The sequence below is a fragment of the Prionailurus viverrinus genome, chromosome B1 (genome assembly GCF_022837055.1).
Source record: "Prionailurus viverrinus isolate Anna chromosome B1, UM_Priviv_1.0, whole genome shotgun sequence".
NCBI classification, from domain to species: Eukaryota; Metazoa; Chordata; class Mammalia; order Carnivora; family Felidae; genus Prionailurus; species Prionailurus viverrinus.
In genome coordinates this window covers 186,368,840-186,392,702 of record NC_062564.1, presented here as the reverse complement: position 1 = coordinate 186,392,702, position 23,863 = coordinate 186,368,840, and the positions used below count along the sequence as shown (strand labels likewise).

Sequence of the window (23,863 nt, the reverse complement as noted above, 5' to 3'; positions counted from 1 at the left end):
TTTCTTCACAGCTTCTGGAATGGATGGCTCGACATTGGAAATTGAGTTGTTTTAAAAAGGAGTCTAAGTTCTAAGGCTTTCTTTAGCCTCGACAACTATATTTCTCGAACTACAAACACGAAAGTTCTGGTCTGTCCTCTGTGGAGGAGACGAAGCAGGAAAGTTATCTATGGCCACACACTGGTTGCCACAAGAAAGAACACTGGCTTCCCAGGTAGAAATTCCTAGCTGCTTCTGGTTCTCCACCACTTCTAAGGAGAGGGCTTTGATTAAAGCACCTGAATGTCTGGACTTCCAAAATGGGTTGGATTCAATGTTGACTATGCTTCCTCCCCACTCAGTCTAAGAGTCGAATCTAGAACAAAAAAACCTGAACGAGAGCACTGAACTACGAGTTAGCTGACGTGGATTTTAGTTCTACTCTGTTAACTGGTTGTGTGACCTTGGACGAGTCACAGGAAACATGAAAAACATTCACCAAGCACTCACTAAGTACCAGGCAATGAGCATTACAAGCATTATCATACCAATGCCTCACAAGAGCTTTGTGCATACGCCTCGTTATGATGTTCACCTTGGAGAGGAGGAATTTGAGTCTCAGAAAGGTCAGGCAGCTCCCCTGTACTCCCCCAGGCTGCAAGTGGAAGGAAGGGTGAAATTCGAATCAGTGCGACTGGACACCAGAACCCAGCCTCTTACCACCTACTGCTACCCAACGATGCGACCTTGCGACTTTGCGGAAGACCTAACTTGCCCGTGTGACTTCAGGAGAGAGTTGGGAGATCACGTGTGTACAAACGCGTGTGCCTCTACGGTCTCTGAAGAGCACAAAGCACTACAAAGGCTGGGGATGTGGTACTGGTTCCACCTACATTCGAGAAGAACCCTCAAATACGTTTATAGTCAGCTCAAGATGCGATAACAAAGTGCCACAGTCTGGGTGGCTTGCAAATAACAGAAATTTAGTTTTGCAGAGTTCCACAGGCTGACAAGCTGACGCTGGGGTGCCAGCATGGTCAGGTTCTGGTGAGGGCCCGCTTCGGTTGTGACTCCTTATTGTATCCTCGCAACGCGGGGAGCAGAGCAGAGAGAGCGAGCTTTGTCATGACTCCCGTAAGGGCACTAATCCCGTTTGTGACGCCTCCACCTCCAGGACCTCATCTCATCCCAACTACCTTTCAGGGGCTCCAGCTTCTAATACCGTCACACTGGGGAGGAGCATTTCAATATATGAAAGGGCGGGGGGATACAAACATCCAGTCCGTAATAGAATGATCAAGCCATCTGTCCCTCTGAGCAATCAACGGGGGAAGGGGGCAGTAAGTAGAGACCAGAGAGATTCTTCCTCCTAAATCAAGAAACAAGGCTGATGGGCAATGAGATGCTCAATGTGGCCTCTCCTCCTTTTCCAAGAGGTGGATCTCTTGACCTCCATGTCCCATCCATTAACCCGACAGCTCGTTCTTGTTCCAGTGCCTTCTGCTTATATAAGATGTACTTGCTTTGCAGGGAGAGGGGTAAATACGTCACCCACTGGTTTGCTTTTGGGATAAGCATGTAATGTGATATAGGAGGCATTAGGTCAGAGTGCATGCTTCTAACCCCTTCTTGCCAGAGGAAAAAGTTAAGGAAATCATTGTGCTTCTCCCTTCCAATCCTGTCACATGTATGCCAAAGCTGTTTGCTTCTGGCTAAATGGAAAGTTTCATTGTCACCAGTGACTAAGCGTTTAATGGTGCATTTTCTTCCCCACAAGGAGCTAAGGAAGAAGGCATCTTAACACCAACTCCCCAAAGACCAGTCACATGCTTTCATAAATAAAATAACCAAAAGTAAATAAAATCGACAAAATATATTTTGAATGGGTAAAATTCTTTATTTTTCCAAATAATGGAACTATTCTCCATCCCCCCCCCCCCCCACCAATATTTACCAAGACGTTTCCTGGCAAAACTAAGCCAGAATTCTCTCTCTTGCATCAGGTTCTACATTTCTCCCCATCGCACCAGTGGCCATTGACATCCAATATATTTTAATTATTTTCTGTATTGTTTGTTCATAGCATCTGTACTAGAATTAGGGTGATGATATTACTTATTGTCTAAACCAAGAGATTTTGGAGAGAGGAAAGGAGCACTAATAGAGATTATGCCATGAAAAACTGGAAACATTCCTGGAAAAACGAAGGTATGGTCACTCTAACTACAATGCAAGTTCTATAAGCTCAGGGAGTTGGCTCTGACTTTTTCACACCTGTGTCTCCACTGTCTAAATTAGCACAAGACACCCATGAGATGCTCAATAAATAGGTACTGAGTCACCGTGGCTCTGAGCACCTGCTCTGAGTAAACTGCAGGGGTTCAAACTCTGCTCCAACACCAGTTAATTACCAACCCCTCTGAGGTCCTACGAGCCAGGAACCTCCTCTGTGGCCCGAGCTACTTCAAGCTGTCAGAGGCAAACAAAAGGGTCCCGACAAGGGCAGTGGTAGACAGATTCGACACACTAATATACAATTGATTAAAAAAGAGGATAAGGCGGAGGAAAGGATGATAAATATTTATTGGTGCTCACCCAGTGCCAGGCACCATGGTGAGGACTCTGCCTGCACTCTCTCGTTTGTTCCTTACAGCCACACCCGTATGGTGGGTACCATGTGGATTCCCATTTTATGGATGAGAAAGCTGAGAATTGGACACTGAAAGGAACCTTCCCGAGGCCACACAATTAGTTTCGTGGGTGTTACGGCCGGCTTCATAGCAGCCCTTCTATCCTGGGTGATTAATCTAAGCCAATTAACATATGATATTCTCAGGGCAACTGGGTGGCTCAGCCTGTTAAGCGTCCAACTCTTGGTTTCAGCTCAGGTCCTGGTCTCACGGTTCGTGAACTTGAGCCCCGCATCGGGCTCTGTGCTGACAGTGTGGAGCCTGCTTGGGATTCTGTTTCTCCCTCTCTCTCTGCCCCTCCCCTGCTCGCATTCTCTGTCTCTCTCTCTCAAAAAATAAATTAAAAAAAAAAAAAATTAAACAAACTAACGAACCAAAAAAAACATACGAGACTCTCCTAGTGAATGTTAGTAGACCAGAAATGGTAGCATGTCCTACACTCGCCCAGTCAGACTGGAGAGAAGGACTTCTATTCCACGCCTGGGGTTTCTACCTCTCTTGCTTAGGGAAACCTGCCTGAGAAGAAAGCTGATACTCAGGTCTAGAGAAAGCTGATGTTAAAATCGGCACAGTGGTAGAGTGATCAGACAAAACATAGGAGCCCTGTTCGATTTGAATTTTAGATAAATGATGAACAACGTTTGGTATAAATTTGTCCCAAATACCGCATCGGTCATACTTTTATACTAAAAAAGTACCAACTGTCCATCTGAAATTCAAATTTCCCAGGTGTCCTGTATTTTTATTTGTATTTTTGTTCGCTAAGTGTGGCACAATGGAGAGAAGGTGTCCACGCGATGGAGAAGAAACAGCACGTGCTACCTCTGAGCTTCTGGTTATGTGAGGTCATCGATTTCTTCACTGTCTGAACACTTTGGAATTTCTGTCACCTGTGCCCCAACGCATTCTATCCCATGCAGCAAGTCAGAGGTTCTAAGCCAGGCGGGAAGGACGCAGTGCCAGTCACACCATCACACAAATCCTAAAGGGACAGAAACTGAACGCCATATGCAAATCTAAAAAAGCCAGTGCTTAGGACCTGAACTGGTTTTTTTTCAGAGCCGTAAGAATGCAGCTTGACAGACTTACTGGAATTCATCAGATTCTCCTCAGTCAATGTAAATTTTGTATTATAAAGTCACGGAACGTGAATTCACTTAAACTGTAAAACCCCTTCATGAATACTAACAAACTCTTAAAATTTCAACAAAGATAACTGTTCGTAGACACCAAAAACACAAACACATGTAGCAATTCCAGACTGAGGATCCCAAATTTAAACCGTTCATGACAAATCTCCTTGTAATTTTGTTTGGGAAAAAAAGTCAATTAGCTCCATAGCAAAATTTGCCTTTAGATCAAACCTGGAGCATTGCAGAATAATCAAATTAAAGTAGGAAGAGAGTATAGGAATGAGCAGAACCGAATAACCAAATGGGTAACCATAGGACTGAGCTGGTGTTTAAGAGTAAATGCCCCGTATGTGTGCGTGTGTGTGTGTGTGTGTGTGCGCGCGCGCGCCTTGGGCATACTATTTACTCAGCATCAAAAATCTCAGGGTTGGGGGGGCGCCTTGGTGGCTCAGTCGGTTGAGCGTCCGACTTCAGCTCAGGTCATGATCTCGCGGTCTGTGAGTTCGAGCCCTCAGTCGGGCTCTGTGCTGACAGCTTGGAGCCTGGAGCCTGCTTTGGATTCTGTGTCCCCCTCTCTCTCTGCCCCTCCCCCGCTCTTGCTCTGTCTCTCTCTGTCAAAAATAAACATTAAAAAAAATTTAAAAAAAAATCTCAGGGAAAAGGACCCAACACGTTTATATGTGATGCCAGGTATATCACCAATGAACAAAACAGGACGTTTGGGAAACAACAACATATATATATATATATGGGTGTATACAACTGGATTAAAAGAAATGTGATTTATAATATTCCTGAACATAATGTTATGAAAATCCTTTTTTTTAAATTTTGTTTTTAACGTTTACTTTTGAGAGAGAGACAGAGTGTGAGCGAGGGAGAGGCAGAGAGAGAGGGAGACAGAATCTGAAGCAGACTCCAGGCTCTGCACCATCAGCACAGAGCCCAACGCGGGGCTTGAACCTACAAACCGCGAGATCCTGACCCAAGCCGAAGTCGGACGCTTAACCGACTGAGCCACCCAGGCGCCCCTAATGTTATGAATATCTTAACTGTCCCCAAATTAATCTATAAATTTAACAAAGCCCCAATCAAAATACCCATAGGTCTGTTTATTTGGGTGGGATCAGAGGAAGGTGTGATAAAATGTAAGTTTTATCTGGAAAAAGTAACAAGAAAGTTGTGAAAAGCAAAAAGCAAAGGGAAGGAGACTAACCTAAACAGATGTCTCAAGTATTATAAAGCCAAAACAGCTAGAGCAGTGTGGTACAACCCCGGAACTACCCAGGAAGCTCAAGAGAACAGAACAGAAAGTTCATAAACAGATCCACAAATATCTAAGGATTTGCTCAGTGACAAAAGTAAGCACCTAAAATGTGTGGGGGGCGGGGGAATGGATTCATCAGTAAACAACATTAACTACCATTTAGGAGAAAAGAACATAAATGGCGTGGGAGTTTTGCTGGTAGGGAAGCTCTCTACACATTTTGGGATTCCCTGATCCCCCAGTCATTGTAAGGCGTCAGTGTGAATAATCCAAGAGTTACCAAGCTTCAGGAATAAGTCTTACCTGTTTCCTTTTTTCAGGGGGAAGTGATGGATCTCCATCCTACAAAGAAACAAATATTACATTTTACTTAAAAACAATATATGTGCTTGGATTCAAAAAACCAAACCAAACTATGAACTAAATTCAGACCCACCCACCTGCAATTAATAGTGTCCTGAGAATTTATCCAAGGGATACAGGAGTACTGATGCATAGGGGCACTTGTACCCCAATGTTCATAGCAGCACTCTCAACAATAGCCAAATTATGGAAAGAGCCTAAATGTCCATCAATTGATGAATGGATAAAGAAATTGTGGTTTATATACACAATGGAATACTATGTGGCAATGAGAAAAAATGAAATATGGCCTTTTGTAGCAACGTGGATGGAACTGGAGAGTGTGATGCTAAGTGAAATAAGCCATACAGAGAAAGACAGATACCATATGGTTTCACTCTCATGTGGATCCTGAGAAACTTAACAGAAACCCATGGAGGAGGGGAAGGGAAAAAAAAAAAAAAAAAGAGGTTAGAGTGGGAGAGAGCCAAAGCATAAGAGACTCTTAAAAACTGAGAACAAACTGAGGGTTGATGGGGGGTGGGAGGGAGGGGAGGGTGGGTGATGGGTATTGAGGAGGGCACCTTTTGGGATGAGCACTGGGTGTTGTATGGAAACCAATTTGACAATAAATTTCATATATTAAAAAAAAAAATAGTGTCCTGAGCCAAATTCAAATATAGTTTAAGAAAAAAGTATAAACTGAACCAGTTATTTTGGAAAAAACTCTAGGAAATCAGTTCCAACGAAACATATATATTTTCTTTTTTTAATGTTTTTATTATTTTTATTTTTCACAGAGAGAGAGAGAGAGAGACAGACAGACAGACAGAGCATAATCGGGGGACAGGCAGAGAGAGAGAGAGAGAGACAAAGAATACGAAGCAGGCTCTAGGCTCTGAGCTGTCAGCACAGAGCCCAACATGGGGCTCAAACTCATGACCTGTGAGATCACGACCTGAGCCGAAGTCAGACATTCAACCAACGAAGCCATCCAGCCATCCCTATACTTTCTAAAACTATGTGAAACAAACAAATAAACTAGATTTATCACAATTATTTTTGAACAGAGCCAAAACTAAGATAATATTTCATTTGGGTTGAGTTGAATTCGTCTTTTAAATAGTTAGATCCAAAGGAATAATAGTGGACCCACACATGCTTGAGTTTGCTCTACTGGCGGAACACTTTCAGCGGGTAGGGAAGAAGGGATACGCTCAAAATAAGCAAGAATTAACTGAGCTCTTCCAGTCCACAGGCTTTCTGTCTTAAAAGGATCTGATTCCTCGCCCTCTTGTGCCACCTGGGAATAAAGAGAATTCAGGTTCAGGTGAATGTGTAAATGTTCAGTAAACTCTTCTATCTGATGCTGCCCGTGTGTAAGTCGACATTATTTTAACCTGCAGAATCTTTCTATTCTATTTCTGTTCCAGGACAATGATCCCAGTGCAGACAGCTAAACGTTAGCCATAGCGTTAGCACCCCAAAACAGAGACGGTATCTGCGAGAGGAAAAAGTAGGAAGCAAACTAGGACTCTGCAGTTGGTATCTTCCATTTCAGTGTGATCTGTATCCTTAAAAATCCTGCCACACGAAGACCCAGAGAGAATCTAAATGCTCAGGATAAAGGAAAGCTTAAAGAAATTATGGGAAACCTACTCTGCAACTGTTTTTTAAAAATGAATTGAATCCGTACGTGTGGCCTAGAGAGATGTCCCAAATAAAGTACTGAGTGAAAAGAGCAAATGTTGGAACAATATTCACACAACGCTGTTCAACAGCACTCTGCAATGATGGAAATGTCCCAGATCTAACTGTCCAATACAGTGGCCACCATGGAAATCTATACCAACATAATCCAATATGGCAGCCATCAGCCAGCCTCCGATGGTGACTGGCCCCGTGAAGTGTGATGACTGAGCCTAATGAAGGGAGTTTTCAATTCTACTGGATTCTAATTAATGTGAAATGAGATTTAAATAATCCCATGTTACCAGTGGCTTCTAGTGCAGCTTTATAATATGCATCCTATTTTAAAAGCCCCATAAAAGGGTGCCTGGCTGGCTCAGTCGGTAGAGCATGCCACTATTGATCTCCAGTTGGTGAGTTTAAGCCTTACCTTGGGTATAGAGATTACTGAAGAAAAAAAAAACCACAAAGATAAAAAGTCCAATACAAATAAATTAATAAGTAAGCACATATAAACACACATAAACACATAGGTATATATGCCTATTTCACGGGTGCCAAAGCAGGTGGTCTGGAACCACATATACATCAGCTAGCGACTAGGGCTGGGCTGTGGAGGAAACGGGTGACAACTTTCACATCTGAATATTTCCACTTTGGAACTATTTGAATGCAATCCTTTTTTTTTTTTTCCTTTTTTTTAAAGAAATGGCATGTCAAAATCCCTGCTTTATTTATTTTTTAAAATTTTAATTCCAGTGTAACCCACTTTGTGTCATAAGGGGACAAGGACGTCACCGTGACGTAACACGTACGATCAACTCTCGGTATTTCTTCTTCAGGGATTGGTGGCGCTCTCGAAGCTGATTGGCCATGAGTTTGTACTGGTCCCTTTCTTGCTGGCATGTGTCCAGCTCCTTGGACAGGATCAGCAGAGCTTCCTTTTTACTCTCCAGCTTTCTTTTACACACTAGGTACTGCAAAACAAACAAATCCAAGCCGTTGGTCAAAAACATCAATGGACCTCCGTTTGCCACACGAGGTATTTAATAGACCCCGTGGGACTGGTTTCGTTTTGTCGCCTTTTTTATTTTTAGAGGTCATATACCCAGAGACATCAGTGAATGACATGTGCACCTAAAGAGGGCTACGGTACATGATGTATTCCTCTCGTGACAGAACCAAAAAGCCTTATATGTTTGTGAACTTTGGCAAACTGGGATAAATAGATAAAATCATTTAACCGACGTATAACGCAAAAAGCAAAATATTTTTTTAAAAAATGACACAGATAGATAGTCGGAACCAAATTTTGTTTTAAAAGGACGTATATATCCAGATAAGATTATGTAAAATCGCATTAAAATGTAATGGAATGATATACACAGAAAGACTATTCAATACAAATTTTGAAAAAAAATGTTATTAACAACTCTTGGTAACAAAAGTATTTGCAGGTGTTTTTAAAGATTTTATTCTTTATGCTTTTCTGTGTTCTCTAGAATAAGCCCTTATGACTATTCTATAATTAAAAAAATACAAAAATGGTTATTAAAAATAACTTAATTGAATTATATATCATCGCAATAGATTTCACTTGTCCATTCAGCCCAGCAGACATTTTCTCACCTGAGAACATTTGTTCACTAACTCCACCAAGATATGTACAACTTCCATGGTTCCAATGCAGGCACCCACCCCCAGAGACCCACTCCCCAGAGACCCACTCCCCAGAGATCCACTCTGTGAGCTAAGTATTTTAGCCACACTTTGAATTACCCCCAAACAGTTGAGTGTACCTAGCTGAAACTCTTCTTCAGAGATACAGGATATCTTTGTCCCTCCTTCTCCCCATCACCACGCCCCCCCCTGCCCCGCCCCTGACCATGAACTACCCTCACCTGATAATCATCCACCACCCGGGCCACTGTGAGCCCGACTGGGACTCTTTTACTTTTATTGGATATATTGCACCGTCTGGCGTTATTCACATATGTGAAATGTGGCATTAAATACCTTTTGAATTTGCCCCGTAAAAGACCAAATTCAGAGCATTCATGAAAACAATTTATAGTTTCATTATACACTCTGACATGAGCACTTTGTCATTATGGACGCTCACACAAAGCAGAGAGAGAATCAGCGCTCCCGTACCATTGGAGTCAATGCTCTTTTATGGACAAAAAGCATTACTCATATATAGTGCTTGCTTGGAACTGACTTTGTTAAGTTCAATTTCAAATAAATGAAAGGGGAAAAAGAGAGTTTTGTGCATTAGCACAATTTTTTTTTTCCTTAAAAAAAAAAAAAAAGTAATTGCTTAGCTTTAAAAACAAAGGGGAAAGAAAAGCCATTCTGAGACGGATTTGCGTTCTAAGGGAGGACACTTCCACCTTGGGTGAATCTTATTCCTGGCAGTAATGAGGTTGGAATCCTGCCTTAAAACGTCCTGGATTTTTAAGACTTTGACATCGCCTTCATGGAAGCAAAATGGTTGTACTGCCACTGTGATTTTTCAAGAGTAAAATCCCCAGTGAGTAAATATCAGAGGAGAGTGGCTCAAAAACCCTAAACTGCAACATCCTAAAAGAGGTATTGAGATTTCACAGGAAAAATCCCATTTCCACACAATTTAGCCGATCTGCCCTTGTGCCTCCGGTCCTGCGGCCGAGATCAGAGGCCTGGGTTGTCAGTGCTGTTAGTCCTGGTGGCAGAAAGATGGCCACCCTTGTCCCTCCAATTGATCAGATCCAAATCTGAGGCCCCAAAGATACTTAGTCTCCCAACTTTGGGGAAGAAAACCCCAGTTGCATGGAGACGCGGTAAGGTGCTGTAGGCAAGATTGGCTGTAACAGCCGGTCTACTGAAGGAGAACAGGGAAGGGCCACCACCTAAGGGCAAAGTGGAAATTCAAGTTTCCTGACCTCGAACTGCAGTCTGATGGGATCAGAGAGAGAAGCTGTTTCTCTCCCAAGGCAAGGTCCAAATCAGGCCTCGGAAGCTGTGAGTAAGAGGACTCCCTTCCCTTGGGTCCAAGGTGCCCGGCAGGAAACAGGCACAGAGGCCTTTGCCAAGGCCCCGTGACCTGGGATTTGATGAGTGCAGTCCTGCAGTTCTAGTCCCTTCAGGGCATGGAAAACAGGACAGTTATTCCTTCACCAAAGGGGAAGAAAGCAAACTCATTCTGTACGGAACCTAGAGCCCCAGCAACAAAAGGGTGGTCTCGAGGAAGCCACTGCTGGACTGCTCTTCCTTCTACTATGGTCTAGAACAGCCAACTGCAAAAACTGCATTGTGTCACTTATTTTTATCAGCAGAACCCTCAGGCTGAAGCCTCATTGCTGCAGCAGCTCAAAGCGGTGCTGCCCTGGCGAAGGTGGGGACACCTCCCCCACAGCGCCCTGACCCCGGTGTGGCAGCACCAAGAAGGAACACTAGAAAACGCTGCTCTATGTCCCCCTGGGATGCTCATGAAAATGTGGGTTCCCGGCCCCAGCTCAGGGAACCCACTGACTTGGAATCTGGAACTGGCTCAGGAATCTGCATCGTTAGCACACGGCACGGGTGATTCTGACTTCATCTACACTTGGAAAACACAGGCTCCGGGGACCTCCAGCCTCGTGGCATCTTGGAAGTTAGAACCCCAACTACAGTAGTCTGGAGAACCTGAGAAGCCAGCGGCAGCCCACGGGTCCAAGGGCGAGGCAGGCTCTCAGGACTCTTCCGGGGATATCTGAGCCACTTTGTGTAGAAGAGAAGGGTTCTGAATAGGTACAAGCAAGGACTATGTTTTATTGCATCCGATCAAAGAGCTTACATGTATTATTAAAATAACAATAGAGGGGCGCCTGGGTGGCTCGGCTGGTGAAGCATCCGACTTCGGCTCAGGTCATGATCCTGCCGTTCCTGAGTTCGGGCCCCGCATCCAGCTCTGTGCTGACAGCTCAGAGCCTGCAGCCCGCTTAGGATTCTGTCTCCCTCTCTCTCTCTGACCCCCCTGCCACTTGCGCTCTGTCTCTCTCAAAAATAAATAAACACTTAAGAAAAAATAACAACAGAAAACTCTGGAAGGGTTATGTGTGTGGAGGGGATGATACTGGGGAATGGGATGGAATTTCTTCTACTCGTTCTAAAATGGTGATAGTTTAGTCCCTATGGCAGCTGTTAACATGACCCATTTCGTATCCCTCCAATTGGAAACAAACAACAACAACAATAACAAAAACTGCAAGGAAAGGAAAAGGTCCCCAAGAGCCTCCTTGTTGGCAGCTGTGAACAACCAGCAAGTGCATGACTCCAGCCCCAGCCCTGGTGGCGGGGTGGGGGGGGGGGGGAGGGCAGAGGGAAGGGGGGGGAGCAAAAATAGAACAGAAAGCCAGACAAGCCAAGTGACCGTACTTGAGACATTTCAGCTCCTAAAGGAGGATGATGGAGGAGGTGGACAGCAGAAAATCACCAGGCAGAGCCAGAAGGCCTCCATCCAGAAGCAGGTCTAGTGAGGAGCTAATCATGAACTTTGGGGACCCTGGGAGAGCCACAGAACAAACACACACTGCCTGGTCCTCGGTTTCCTCCCTTGGAAAATGAGAGGGGTTCCCAGGTGCCCTGTAACTTGAGCAACCCACGATTTTAACACCACCATCCAATAGCACTGGGGGTAAAGGGTGAGAAAACACTGGGGGTGAGGGGCTCCTGCCCAAGAAGTATGACTCACTTCAAGCACCCAGAAATCTCTTCTTCTGCCTTCTCTAGGATGGAGCTGGCTCAACGATTTCCAGAGACAGGCCAGGACAGTGGCAGTTCCAGAATCTCTAGGTAGCAGAGGCTAAGGACACTACCTGGTTGCAAAGGGTGCTGGGCTGAAGCTGTGTTTGCAATAACGATGTACGATAAAACGAGAAAAGGCCAATGTCTATGTGATCGACGTTAGTGTCTCCCTCTGACATGTCCAGTTCTCCTTTCCTTCCAGGCACATGGCAGGACTGTCCCTCGTCATGCTCTGGAGTGAGATAGAGCCATGTAACTTGCTTTATCCAGTAAAGTGGGCCTGGAAGGGACACGAGGGACTCCCAGGGTGAAAGCACTGAAGAGCCAAGGTAAGAATCCCCAAGCCTCCTCCTCCCCTGCCACAACACATATTGCTATGGAGACGTCACAAGAACAAAAGAGCCTGCAGTGTGGTACCCACATGGCAGACAACTGCCCTGATGAGTCATCTGGGTCCACGGAGAAATTTACATGATCCAGAAGTAAAACTTTGTGGTTGTTAAGGCACAGAGATTTGGGGGAGGTGTTGGTTACCGCAGCATAACTTAGCCCATCCTGGCTCATACAGTCCATGTCAAAGAAAAGGAGCACAGGGAGCCTGGTGGAGATTATATTTGTGCACCCCACCCCTCACTGTGCTGCTGCTGAATCACCACAACGATGAAGACACACAAGTATTATTATCATCACTATTAACAAAAACCAAAGTTTTTGTGACAAATGCTTTCCATGTATGCGTGCCTTTGATCCTCACAGCAATCCCGTGAGGTTACTCTGCTGTCATCACATTCATTGTCTAACGAGGAAATGAACTTGAAATAAAAGAGTTCATGTAATGTGCCCAGGGATGGACAGAGTCAGAATTTGAACTTAGATCTTTGTAGGGCCAACCCCTTGAAACCCCAAATCCTGAAAAACTAAGCATTCTGTGAAAAAGAAAGAGAGAAAAAGAAAGAAAGAAAGAGAGAGAGAGAAAGAGAAAGAAAGAAAAGAAAGAGAGAAAAAGAAAGAAAGAAAGAGAGAGAGAGAAAGAAAGAAAAGAAAGAAAGAAAGAAAGAAAGAAAGAAAGAAAGAAAGAAAGAAAGAAAAATCCTCAGAATATTCACGGAGTTGGTCACTACGTTGAGTCAGTATTCCCAGCACAAGGAGCTATGGGAGGGCAGTTCTGAATTTGGCTACGTTTTAGACCTAGAACAAATGAGTGAAACCTTTATCTTTTCGCCCCCTCCCCTCTAGATCTAGGGGGCCTGCCTCTTCTTTCCTCAGATTCTAGGCCTGAAGGAAGAAGGAAAAAAAAACAAAAACCCAAACCAAGAGGATCCACAAGCATCTCTCCCCTGTGCTTTTTGGGAGGGAGCCAAGTGGAAGCAATAAGTTTTCTATCCACTTACAGGAAATGGGATAAACTAAGGGTGTCAGAAAAGAACCAGAGGGCTGTTTCCTCCAAAGAGGCTTGGTCGGAACAGTCTTGTGTAAGCTGTAGCTGGTCTCAGCCACTCATTCAACAAATATTTTCTAGGTGCCTTCTCTGTGGGAGGCACTGAGCCAAACACCGGTCTCCCCAAGGGATAAATGGTCCTGTTGATTTTGAAAATGAAAAACATGATACCTGGATAACAAATCCAGGATTATTTCCACAATCCCTTATGGGTTTTTCTGAATCTCCCGACGTTCGGAAAACTGAAGACATGTTCACATCCCATTAGTGACCTCAGCTGACGTGAGGGTGTTTATTCTTTTTTTTTTAGTTTTATTTATTTTGAGAGGGAGAGAGAGAGCACATGTATACAAGAGGTGGGGGGGAGGGGAGAGAGAAGGAGAGGGAGAGGGAGAGGGGGAGAGAGAGAGAGAAAGAGAGGGAGAGAGAGAAAATCCAAAGCAGGCTCCACACTGTCAGCGTGGGACCTGATGTGGGGCTCAAACTCATGAACCGTGAGATCATGACCTGAGCCAAAATTAAGAGTTGGATGCTTAATCGACTGAGCCACCCACGTACCCTAGATGTGAAGGTGTTTATGGTCTCTATGCCACTAAATGTCAATATTCATACATTTGCTGAAGACAAATCAATGTGTTTGATTATTGACTAGTCACTGCCCTGGAGTTTGCTGGGGCCAATACACAATGTACCATATGCTTAAGGCATTTCCTCTCAGATTCCAATAACTTCAGGAACTGAAACGCCTCTGGGGCCCAAGGAGTTTAGACACAGGGAACCTGACTTTTATTTGAAAGTCACCCTTGCAAATCTCTACATAGTCTTGATGACATGTATGTGACTAAAGTCCAATCTTTCTTGGACAAGAATTGTCCCACACCTAAGCATTTATTGGATATTGACTTCCTCACATAGGCCAGGAAAAACTAAAAGTACATTACATGCAGAAAATCTTCAAGCTGCCTTAAATGCTATGTGTCTATTCCCATAGCCTCCTATTTTCTTTATTATTTAGAATTAGCATTGAATGCTGGAGCTGGGATAAACCTCACAGGTAACCCAAGTGACTTGCCCGACTGCAAAGAACAAGGTTTCTGGCCTAATAGTGTTTTCCAAGTGGTGGGTCATGACACATTAGTCTGGGTAGTGAAATTAATTCACCTGCAATGTCATTTTCTTTAAAAAGAAGAAAAAAAGATGCAGAACAGAAGATATCCGTGTGCATCCCATGAAGGTAAGCATTGTTTCACCAAGCTTTTCTTTTGGAGCATGTGTGTAGGAATAAACACACGTATCTGCATATCTTCACACATTTAGTGTGGACTGTCACTCTAAAAGCCTATAAACCACTATTCTGTAAAAAGCCACCCTGCACATGTATTCATTCATTCGATGGATGTTTCATGAAGGCCTCCAAGGGAGGCAAGAGTGGGATGGAGGTTGGCTTTATGGGCAGGGGAGGAAAACTACATACAGGAGATGGCACTTGATGCATTTTGAGAGTTGAGTGGGCATCATGGCACCCAAATAAAGGCCATTATGTCATGGAGATAATTAGTTCTTTGGGACTGAGGCACAACCCAGATTAATTAATACCTGCTCTGCCCCCCTCACTGGGCTTCAAACGGAAGGTGCCATGCTAAAATTGGACTTTGTAAACTTTTTCAAAATTCAAGGTACTACGTTCACGGCACTTAAAGCGAACGAAACACTTTCACAGACATTCTTTCATTTGATGGTCAACATTGTATGACAAGTGGGACAAAAACTGTTTTCCTCATTTTAAAAAAGAGCTGAGATTGTCTTCCTCAGAGTAACAGAACTAACTACTGTCAGCTCAAACCAGGACTCTGACGTACAAATTCCAGGCTCTTTTTAGTATGTTATATTGGTCCCAAATACATTAGTAGCAGGTCCACACATTACCTCTCTTAGATCTAACCATATTTTAAAAAAATGTCTATTTATTTTTGAGAGAGACAGAGACAGAGAGAGAGCAGGGGAGGGGCAGCAGAGAGAGACAGAGAGGGAGACAGAGAATCTTCTACACTGACAGTGTAGAGCCCAGCGTGGGGCTTGAACTCTTGAACTGTGAGATCTTGACCTGAGTTAAAACAGGAGTCGGACCCTCAACCGACTGAGCCTCCCAGGGTCTAACTACATTTTTAACCAAACGCTCTCAGACATAACTGTGTACTCGGAGTGGTGCATTTTGACTCATAGTGTGTTGAGGCCTTGTTTGGAAGACAGGTGGCCCTCCTGGGACCCTTTTCAATCATATTCCACGGGGAAGGACTGAGGCACAAGAGGCCACCTAGCCATCTGCTCGGTCACCAACCAACTCCGTCCCGGAGAGTTCTGGCCGCCTGTGTACTGATGAACACACTGGGCTCTTCACTGGCTGAGTCACGTGGATGAGACTCATAGTTTTTCAAAGGGCACTTACACACGGTTACATAAGCTGTGACTCAGGCCCCGGACCCTCTTCTCTTCATTCACTCAAAACCTTACCCCCCTCAACCAAGAGGATCGCCTTCAGTCCAATGGGCTTTCCCGTCATCTCTTGCTGGTTTCATCCAAGTTGGTGTCACCAGCTCAGCCTCTCACCTGCGTTCACTCTCGTCTCTAACTCTGTGTCTCCATCTGAACATCTGAGAGGCAGCTTCAACTGAACCCTCACTATCCCCTTGAACTTGCCCTGCCCTGAATCTTCCCCATTGGGAAGTGGTACAAACCATGTTTGGTTTTCCATTAAACCTTGGAGTCCTCCTTGCCTCTTGTCTTTTGCTCACAGCCCTCATTTACTTCATCAGCTAATGCCATGGCTCTACCTTCACAGGGTATATTGAATCAGGTACTGCTCACCCACTTCCCCCACTCTCACTCTTGTTCCAGCCACCATCATCTTTAAGTTTATTTATTTTCAGAGAGAGAGAGAGAGAGAGAGAGAGAGAGAGAGAGAGAGCGCACAAGTGGGGGAAGGGAATAGAGAGAAGGAGAAAGAGAGAATCCCAAGCAGTCTGCACTGTCAGCACGGAGCCCCATGTGGGGCTCGAACTCATGAGCCATGAGATCATGACCTGAGCCAAAATCAAGAGCCAGACACTTAACCGACCGAGTCACCCAGGCGCCCCCGTCATCATCTCTTGATTAGACCGTGGCCCCAGCCTCTTGCTTCACACTGTCTGCTTCTACCCACCTACAGTCCCTGCTCCGTGTCATAATGAGAATGATGCTTCTTAACGGAAAGCAGATGGTGACATGTAGTGACTCAAAGTCCCCCATGGCCTCCCATCACATTTAAAACAAAACCCAAAGTCCTCCCACTTACCCTTGCTCACTGCTCTCCAACCTCACTGGCCTCCTTGCTGGTCTATGACCACATCAAGCCCACCCCAACCTCAGGGCCTTGGCCTTGCTGCTTCCTCTGCTTGGATTGCAGACTTGTTCCCTGGCTTCCTTCAGATCTGTTGTTAACGTCTCCTTCTCAGGAAGTTCGTCCCTGTCTGTAAATACCCAGACTCTCAATCCTCTTACATGGTGTTACTTTCCTTCATTGCACTTAATACTTGATCTTGAGTTATGTAACTGATGACTATTGGTTTATTTTCAACATCTCCCTCTCCATGGCCACGAGTGCTTTGCTTTTTTCATTCTAGGTGCCCCACATTCAGAATGATGCACGGTATATAGCTGGTGCTCAATACATACATATAACGAATGAGAAAATGTCATGCATTATCTTACTATATCTCACTATAGCCTCAAGGGTGTGTGTGACACGTGTGGTTTTATCCCCATTTTATGGATTCTCAAACTCGCAGCTGGTAAAGACCAGAAGAATCACCTAAACCAGACCCCTAATCATACACGTGTGGAAACTGGAACCCAGACTGTGCACTGACTTACCCAGGGCTGACTAGTAGGACCCAGAGCTGGACCTAAGCTGAGGGTTCCTCTCAGCCCAGTGCGTTTCTCTCCACACACCAAATTAAGGCACGCATCCCTGGCGAGACATAAGTGCCTATAAACGTAGAATGGTGCCTGGTACTTTTTATAACAATAAAAATTATTAATAAAATAAAAGAGAGAGTAATAGATGATAATAAGTAGCCTGATCATCATTCATTAATAGTCACGAACTATAGCATGCTAAATGCTATAAAGACATACAAAGTTCCCAGAAACACAGGAAAGGCAGCTTAAAGCAATGGTTGAGAGCATGGCAGAAGGAACTGGGACACTGCAGTCAGATCTTGACTTTACCGCTCACTAGCTATGTGATCAATTACTTAGCCTCTCCGTGCCTCAGTCTCTCCATCCGTTCAGTGGGTATGATTATAGTATCTTCATAGGGCTAGTGTGAGAATTAAAAGAATTAGTATGTGTGAAACATCTACAATAGTAAGTGCCGTATGTGCATTGCTATTCTATTTTTCATCACGAGGAGAGGATCACAGCTCGGCAAAGAAGGTGCTCAGAGAGTCAGAGGAAGATGTGAATGTTTGAAACGGATCCCAAAGGCCAGGTGGAAGGATTGTTTTGCTGGGGGGGTAGCTGCGGTTGTGACAGGTAGTGGTGATGGGAAAACCGTACTCCTGGCAGGGAAACGGTCCCAGCAAAGCTCAGAGGTGAGATGCCTGAAGACAGGCTGTCCTCATGGCAAGCTGCATGCTGGGCTGTCTTGGGGGGAGGAGTGGGAATGAAAGCTACCTAAGATAAAGCTGGAAAGAGAGACAGATGGGTGGTCAGGTCAGAAAGGGCCTGGAAGTGGTGTTGAGGAGTTCAGATTTGATTCTTCCAGCAAGCAGGAGCCCCGAGGGTCTCTGAATAGGGGAGTGACATTTAGAATCCTTTGAGGAAGACAATTTCGGCCTGACATCAATGCGGTGTAAATTATCTTTGACTATACAGCTTGGGTAAAATTTGCTGCCAAGCTCGCAGGGGGAGGGGAAGGCAGCTGGGGTTCAGGGCCCCGCTTTGCAGACACACCTTTGGATCCTGCAGTTTGATCTGATCTGTCAGGCCGACAAAGAACACACTGGCTTTGCTGTCTCTTAATGTGGATTCTGTTATCGCCTTGTCTAACGCAGTTCTGTTAGGCGGGGTGCTACCCAGGCAACCGGCTGCAGGCACGGGGTTAGCCTCAGCCACGGCGGCTGCTATCAGAATCTTATCAGTGGGCGGCCGGGTCACGTGGCTGCCCAATCGCAGGTCAAAGGGCGTAGACGAGCAGGGCAAACCTCATGAAACGGGCCGCTCTGGCCAGGGGATACACACTTGGTTCTCCCTATCTTCCATCGTTGCTCCCCAGTCAAGGCGTAGTTCTGCCTGTTAAGTTCATGTGTGGCGTGGGGGCCACGCCCCCTCTTCATGTGTGGCGTGGGGGATATTTGCTCTCTTCTCGGCCCAAGAAAAGGAGGGTTTGGGTTTGTTTTCAGTAAAGGAGAAGGAGAAAACAAATCAGTATTTTTTGAACGTCTACTATGTGTCAGGCACTGTTAGGAGTAATAATGATGAGAAGCGTAGACTTTTATTTCATTAACAATAGTAATTAGTGGCATAGTGACCACTATTTAGTGAACATTTTGTTCCAAACTGTATGCAGTGATCAACTTGAAACATTATATTCAATCCATACAGCTGCTCTATGACGTAGGTTGTATGATTAGCCCCATTTTAGGCAGGAGAACACTGAAGCCCAATGAGGTCAATTTATCCTTCATTCCTAAAGTAGTAGTCAGTAGCAAAGCCAGACTGTTCTCTGCGTTGGGTTCTAAGCAACAGGACCCTTTAGCTGTAAGTGACAGTAACTGATACTCTAACGCAGGAATGTACTGGAAGGATATTGGCACTCATAGAATTGGCAGAAGGACAGAGAAGTCGACTTGGAAACAAGTAAGCAGCGAGGTGACTCTGGTGGCTGCAGGCAGGACGAGGAACCACCAGGTCTCAGTGCAGGAAAGATGAGGTTAGAGGCCACCGATCGGGGCAGAACGGGGTAAAGTTTCAGCTTCTTTATCTCTCACCTCAAGGGGTGGCCTAAAGTAGATCATGTGCCATCCTTCGCCTGGGGGAGCACAGGACACCCACATTATAGTCTTGTGCTCTGTCCCTGCAGATTATATCCAGGGGTAATGCCCTCCCACCCGGGGTGTTGATGCAAAGAGAAATGAATGCTGGGCAGTGAGAAAACAACGACTGTTCACCACACTAACCTGGGTAGATCCATTCTATTGAGCTTATTCCTCAACTTTGCTAAGGTCCTCCTTCTGGTGGCTTATGAATAAAGGTTGAAAAAGAAACAGTGCACATTTAATAACAATTCCTTTTATTCTGATTAACCTCTGAGACTCTATCAATCACACCCAGAAACACATACACAGTGGTGAAGTCTACACGCTGCCGTGGGGTATACACCTACCACCTGGAGAAAGGAGAAAACCACACACCAAGTACACGGGGTAATCAGTGAACGTGAATGCAACAAACGGTAAAATATGCCCGGTTTTCGGCACGTGTGCTAGACCTCGTGAAACACTTTTATTATCCTCTCCAAGATAGACTTCTTTTGAACTGCATTTCAATCGTATTTTTAAAGTACAACTCACAAGTCATTTGCCGATGTCAATCCCTACCTGCACACAAACGCCACGTAGGTAGCCTTGTGCTCTCATCCTAAGAACCGAGACCTACAGTTTTCACCACTGAGTGGCTTTTATCTACCCACTTACTGTTATCTGCAATAAAGCAAATCATAATTTGCTATAAGGAAGATCATAATAATTAAACGACTATCTGAAATACCACATTACTGTTTAGATGGCTTTACAGCTAGACAAATGCAATGAGAGATAAAGGTGGCCAGGCTGTCAGGGAGGGCGCCTCTCCACCGAGTGACTCTCTCCCTCGAACAGTGACTCGTGGTCCTTGGCGATTTTTACGGATGGGGTCAGGCTAGCTCTCGTTAGCCGCTGCGAGAATATTACCTGCTAATCCCCAAAGGCTTCACAACGTGCTGATAAACTCGTGTGGCTGAAGGGTTCGTGTTCAGGAATAATTTAGAAACTTCTCAACTATAGGCTCCCTCTTTTCTGAGGGGTATTTCCCCCTCTGGTCCTCCTCTACTTCCTACTTTCTCACTGCCCTCTTCTTATCCTATTCTCCCTCCTCCACCCAGGAATACCTCCTTTCTCACCCAATATGCGGCTTCGGGCAAACAGTATCCGGCAATCGACATAACTTCAACTTCCAATAAGCCACTCCCTCCATTCTCAGAAGCCCTACTCTGCCCTGCCCAGTGATGTCTGGCCGGGACCATCACGACAGCCTCCTCTTGCCTCCTTACCTGTCTGGCCCAGGTACGAATCCCTTTGAAAACCATACATCAGGTCCTGCCACTCACTCACTTTTAAAAATATCCCTGTTACGGAGATTGGCAAACAAGAGCTCTGCGGTACCTGGCTGCAGTCCGCTTCGGACTCCTCCTGCCCTCTCCCTGACTCCTGGTAACCATGTGACATTCCAGGTACACCTGAAGTAGGGCATCACAGCCACCAGCCCATCCATCTGCCTCCCCACCGACTGAGGCCTCCCTGCAGCCAAGGTCCAACTCATTCACCTTTGCATCTCCAGAGCCAAGCTCCCGACCAAGAGTTGAGTGCTCAATACACTTTACATTTGAGATGTAAATGAATTTTGATTCCCGCTAAGCTGAAATATATTTACCTATTTGTAATATATTTTTTAGGAAGCTAATCAATTATTATTTATTATTAAGCTTAACTCTCGAAAGTCCATTTTTAGCATCATTTAGAAAAAGAAATCTGGTGGGGCGCCGGGGTGGCTCAGTCAGTTAAGCGTCCAACTTTAGCTCAGGTCATGGTCTCACAGATTGTGGGTTCGAACCCTGCGTCAGGTTCTGTGCTGACAGCTCAGAGCCTGGAGCCTGCTTCAGATTCTGTGTCTCCCTCTCTCTCTGCCCCTCCCCTGCTTGCACTCTGTCTCTCTCTCTCTCTCTCTCAAAAATAAAAAATAAACATTTTTTAAAAAATGTAGAGAAAGAAATCTGGTTGCAAAAACTTGATATGTATGGAGAGGTCACAAGACAGTTCCTACAGAATTGCCATAATGGCATTTGTAATTTCACCTCATTTTTATTCCTTAAAACGAGCGCTTCCCCATATCACAGGGGCATAAACTTCCTTTACACCTTCATTCTCTGAAATCTTGCAGACTGACCACTCCAGATATACAGGACTGTCACTTAGGGACACACTGAACCTTGCCAGGCAGAGTTTGGGCATCTATGGAGTAAGATGCTAAGTGGGGCCAACCCCACGTGGACAGTCATCTCACGGAGGTCCTCCAGCCTGCGGCCATCGTGACCACACCACACTGACTCACCCGTGGGAGCAGCCTTTGCCAGCCACGATCACACCCCAGTCTCCTAAGCACGTCCACAGCCCTGTTCCAAATCTGTGTTCGCCTTTGTAATTTTTAGATAACATTTCAGCAATTTCAGGTTGGTAACAATGATTCTAATGCCATTCTCTAAGATGACTTTTTTTTTTTTTTTATGATCTAGCTTTCTCTGAGTCACCATGGCGGCCTCCCCCTCTTCAGTATTACTTTCGACAGGCAAACTTTGATGATTTGAATGCCCCAGGGGATGTGCTGGAAATTTAAGTTAAGTGAGATTTCAGGTAATTGGAAGAGTTTATAATGTGAACTATGGTAGCTGGGGGGTATGTGAAATTCACTGACAGTCTTGGTTAAGTGAAGTTAGGAATAACGAGGGTTTGCCTGAATATCTATTTCAATCCTTCCCTCCTGTTATTCCTTCCTTACTCCCTGTCCCCACCTTCTCAGTCTCTGTGCTGTCTGAGTGCACCCCTGTTCTTTTCAGGCCAATAAAAATTAGGAGGAAATGCAAGGAAAAAAGACTGCTTTCCTTCTAGTTGGCCATAAATGGGCTAGGAAATCCCTCTCATTTGCTGAAGACGGCATATATTTTTAAAGACCATTGCTTGCCTAGAGCGACTTTGCTCTCTCCCCAGCGCTAGGCTGATCTGACCTTGCCTCCGGCCGAGATGCTGATGGCAAGGCGTGCAATTCAGGTTTGTTTCACAGAGATCCAGGATTCGGGATGGGGCACTAAAATCGCCCACGCATCTGAGGTTCACCCTTTTCCATCCAGGCTGCCAGGGGCCTGGGGTACGCTAGCTGTAGCCGACAGCCCACATCACAAACACTCACATATACAATGACATATTAAAACATGTAACAGTCACACATGGAATGTAATGAGAGATTCACTAGGCACTTCATTATGGGATAATAATTCAATTCCATTGCAGAAAGCTTTTCTTGTGGGCTGGGTAGCAATAAAAAGCCAACAAAGCATGGACAACATTTTGGTCAAACTGTCTTTGAAAGCTATACAATTGCTGTGGCTCATCTTCCCCCTGTCTCAAAAATAAATCATAAAAAAAAAAAAAAAAAAAAAAAAACCCAACCCTGGGGCACTTGGGTGGCTCCATCGGTTAAGCTTTCCACTTTAGCTCAGGTCATGATCCCGTGGTTCATGAGTTCGAGCCCCGCGTGGGGGTCTGTGCTAATGGCTCGGAGACTGAAGCCTGCTTCGGATTCTGTGTCTCCCTCTCTCTCTGCCCCTCCCCTGCTCACACTCTGTCTCTCCCTCTCAAAAATAAACATTAAAAAAAATAATAAGAAAAAAAAACCCTAAAATCCTTACTACTGTTGAGCCACAGTGACCGCTGTATATCTATCTGCCCCTGACTTCTCAGATCTGCCCTCAAACACCGTGAGGCAGTGCCTCCACTTCCCAGATGAGGCTCAAGTCGTTTGCAGAACTCCAACTGATTCCAGGACTATCCTTTAACAAAAGGGAATTTGGGAGGCACAGAGACAAAGGCACTATTGATAGACACAACATGGCACCTGGGATTTAGAGTGAAATTATGTGGCTTCCATGGCCATCACCTACCACTCACCCCTGCTGTATCTCAGTTTCCTCTTACATAAATGCTGGGTGAACGACCATCACCATAGTGGACTCTACTCAGTGCCCAAAGGTGATTCAGTATTTCCCATATATAAGTCATTAATCCTTATCACAACCCCAAAAAGTAGACATTCTCCCCTTTTACAGATGAAGAAACTGAGGACCTAGGAGATTTTTCTTTTTTTAAGTCACACAACTTGTGGGGCATCTGGGTGGCTCAGTCTGTTAAGCGTCCAACTCTTGATGTCAGCTCATGTCAGGATCTCACATTTTGTGGGTTCAAGTCCCGTGTCGGGCTCTGTGCTGAGAGCACGGAGCCTGCTTGGGATTTTCTCTCTCCCTCTCTCTCTGCCCCTGCCCAACTCGTGCTATCTCTGTTTCTCTCAAAATAAATAAATAAACTTAAGAACAAAGTCACACAACTTGCCAGTGGCAACGGTGGGATTTATTTTTTTTAATGTTTATTTATTTTGAGAAAGAGAGAGAGAGAGAGCAGGGCAGGGGCAGAGAGAGAGAGGGAGAGAGAATCCC

General features: G+C 45.0%; 1 protein-coding gene across 7 annotated transcripts in view; it reads right to left on the bottom strand.

Moving 5' to 3' along the window:
* The window catches only part of CCDC149 (coiled-coil domain containing 149), a 96,766-nt gene that overhangs the window by 53,185 nt on the left and 19,718 nt on the right, over positions 1-23,863 (bottom strand). For 6 of the 7 annotated variants that reach the window (XM_047855853.1, XM_047855849.1, XM_047855854.1 and 3 more), the window contains exons 2-4: positions 7,916-8,077; positions 6,568-6,714; positions 5,373-5,411 (exon numbers count right to left, since the gene is read on the bottom strand). In XM_047855853.1, the coding sequence (XP_047711809.1) occupies positions 5,373-5,411; positions 6,568-6,714; positions 7,916-7,975 (246 nt within the window). In that variant the 5' untranslated portion in view covers positions 7,976-8,077. The remainder of the gene's footprint in view (positions 1-5,372; positions 5,412-6,567; positions 6,715-7,915; positions 8,078-23,863) is intronic. The other variant, XM_047855851.1, reaches the window with a different exon arrangement.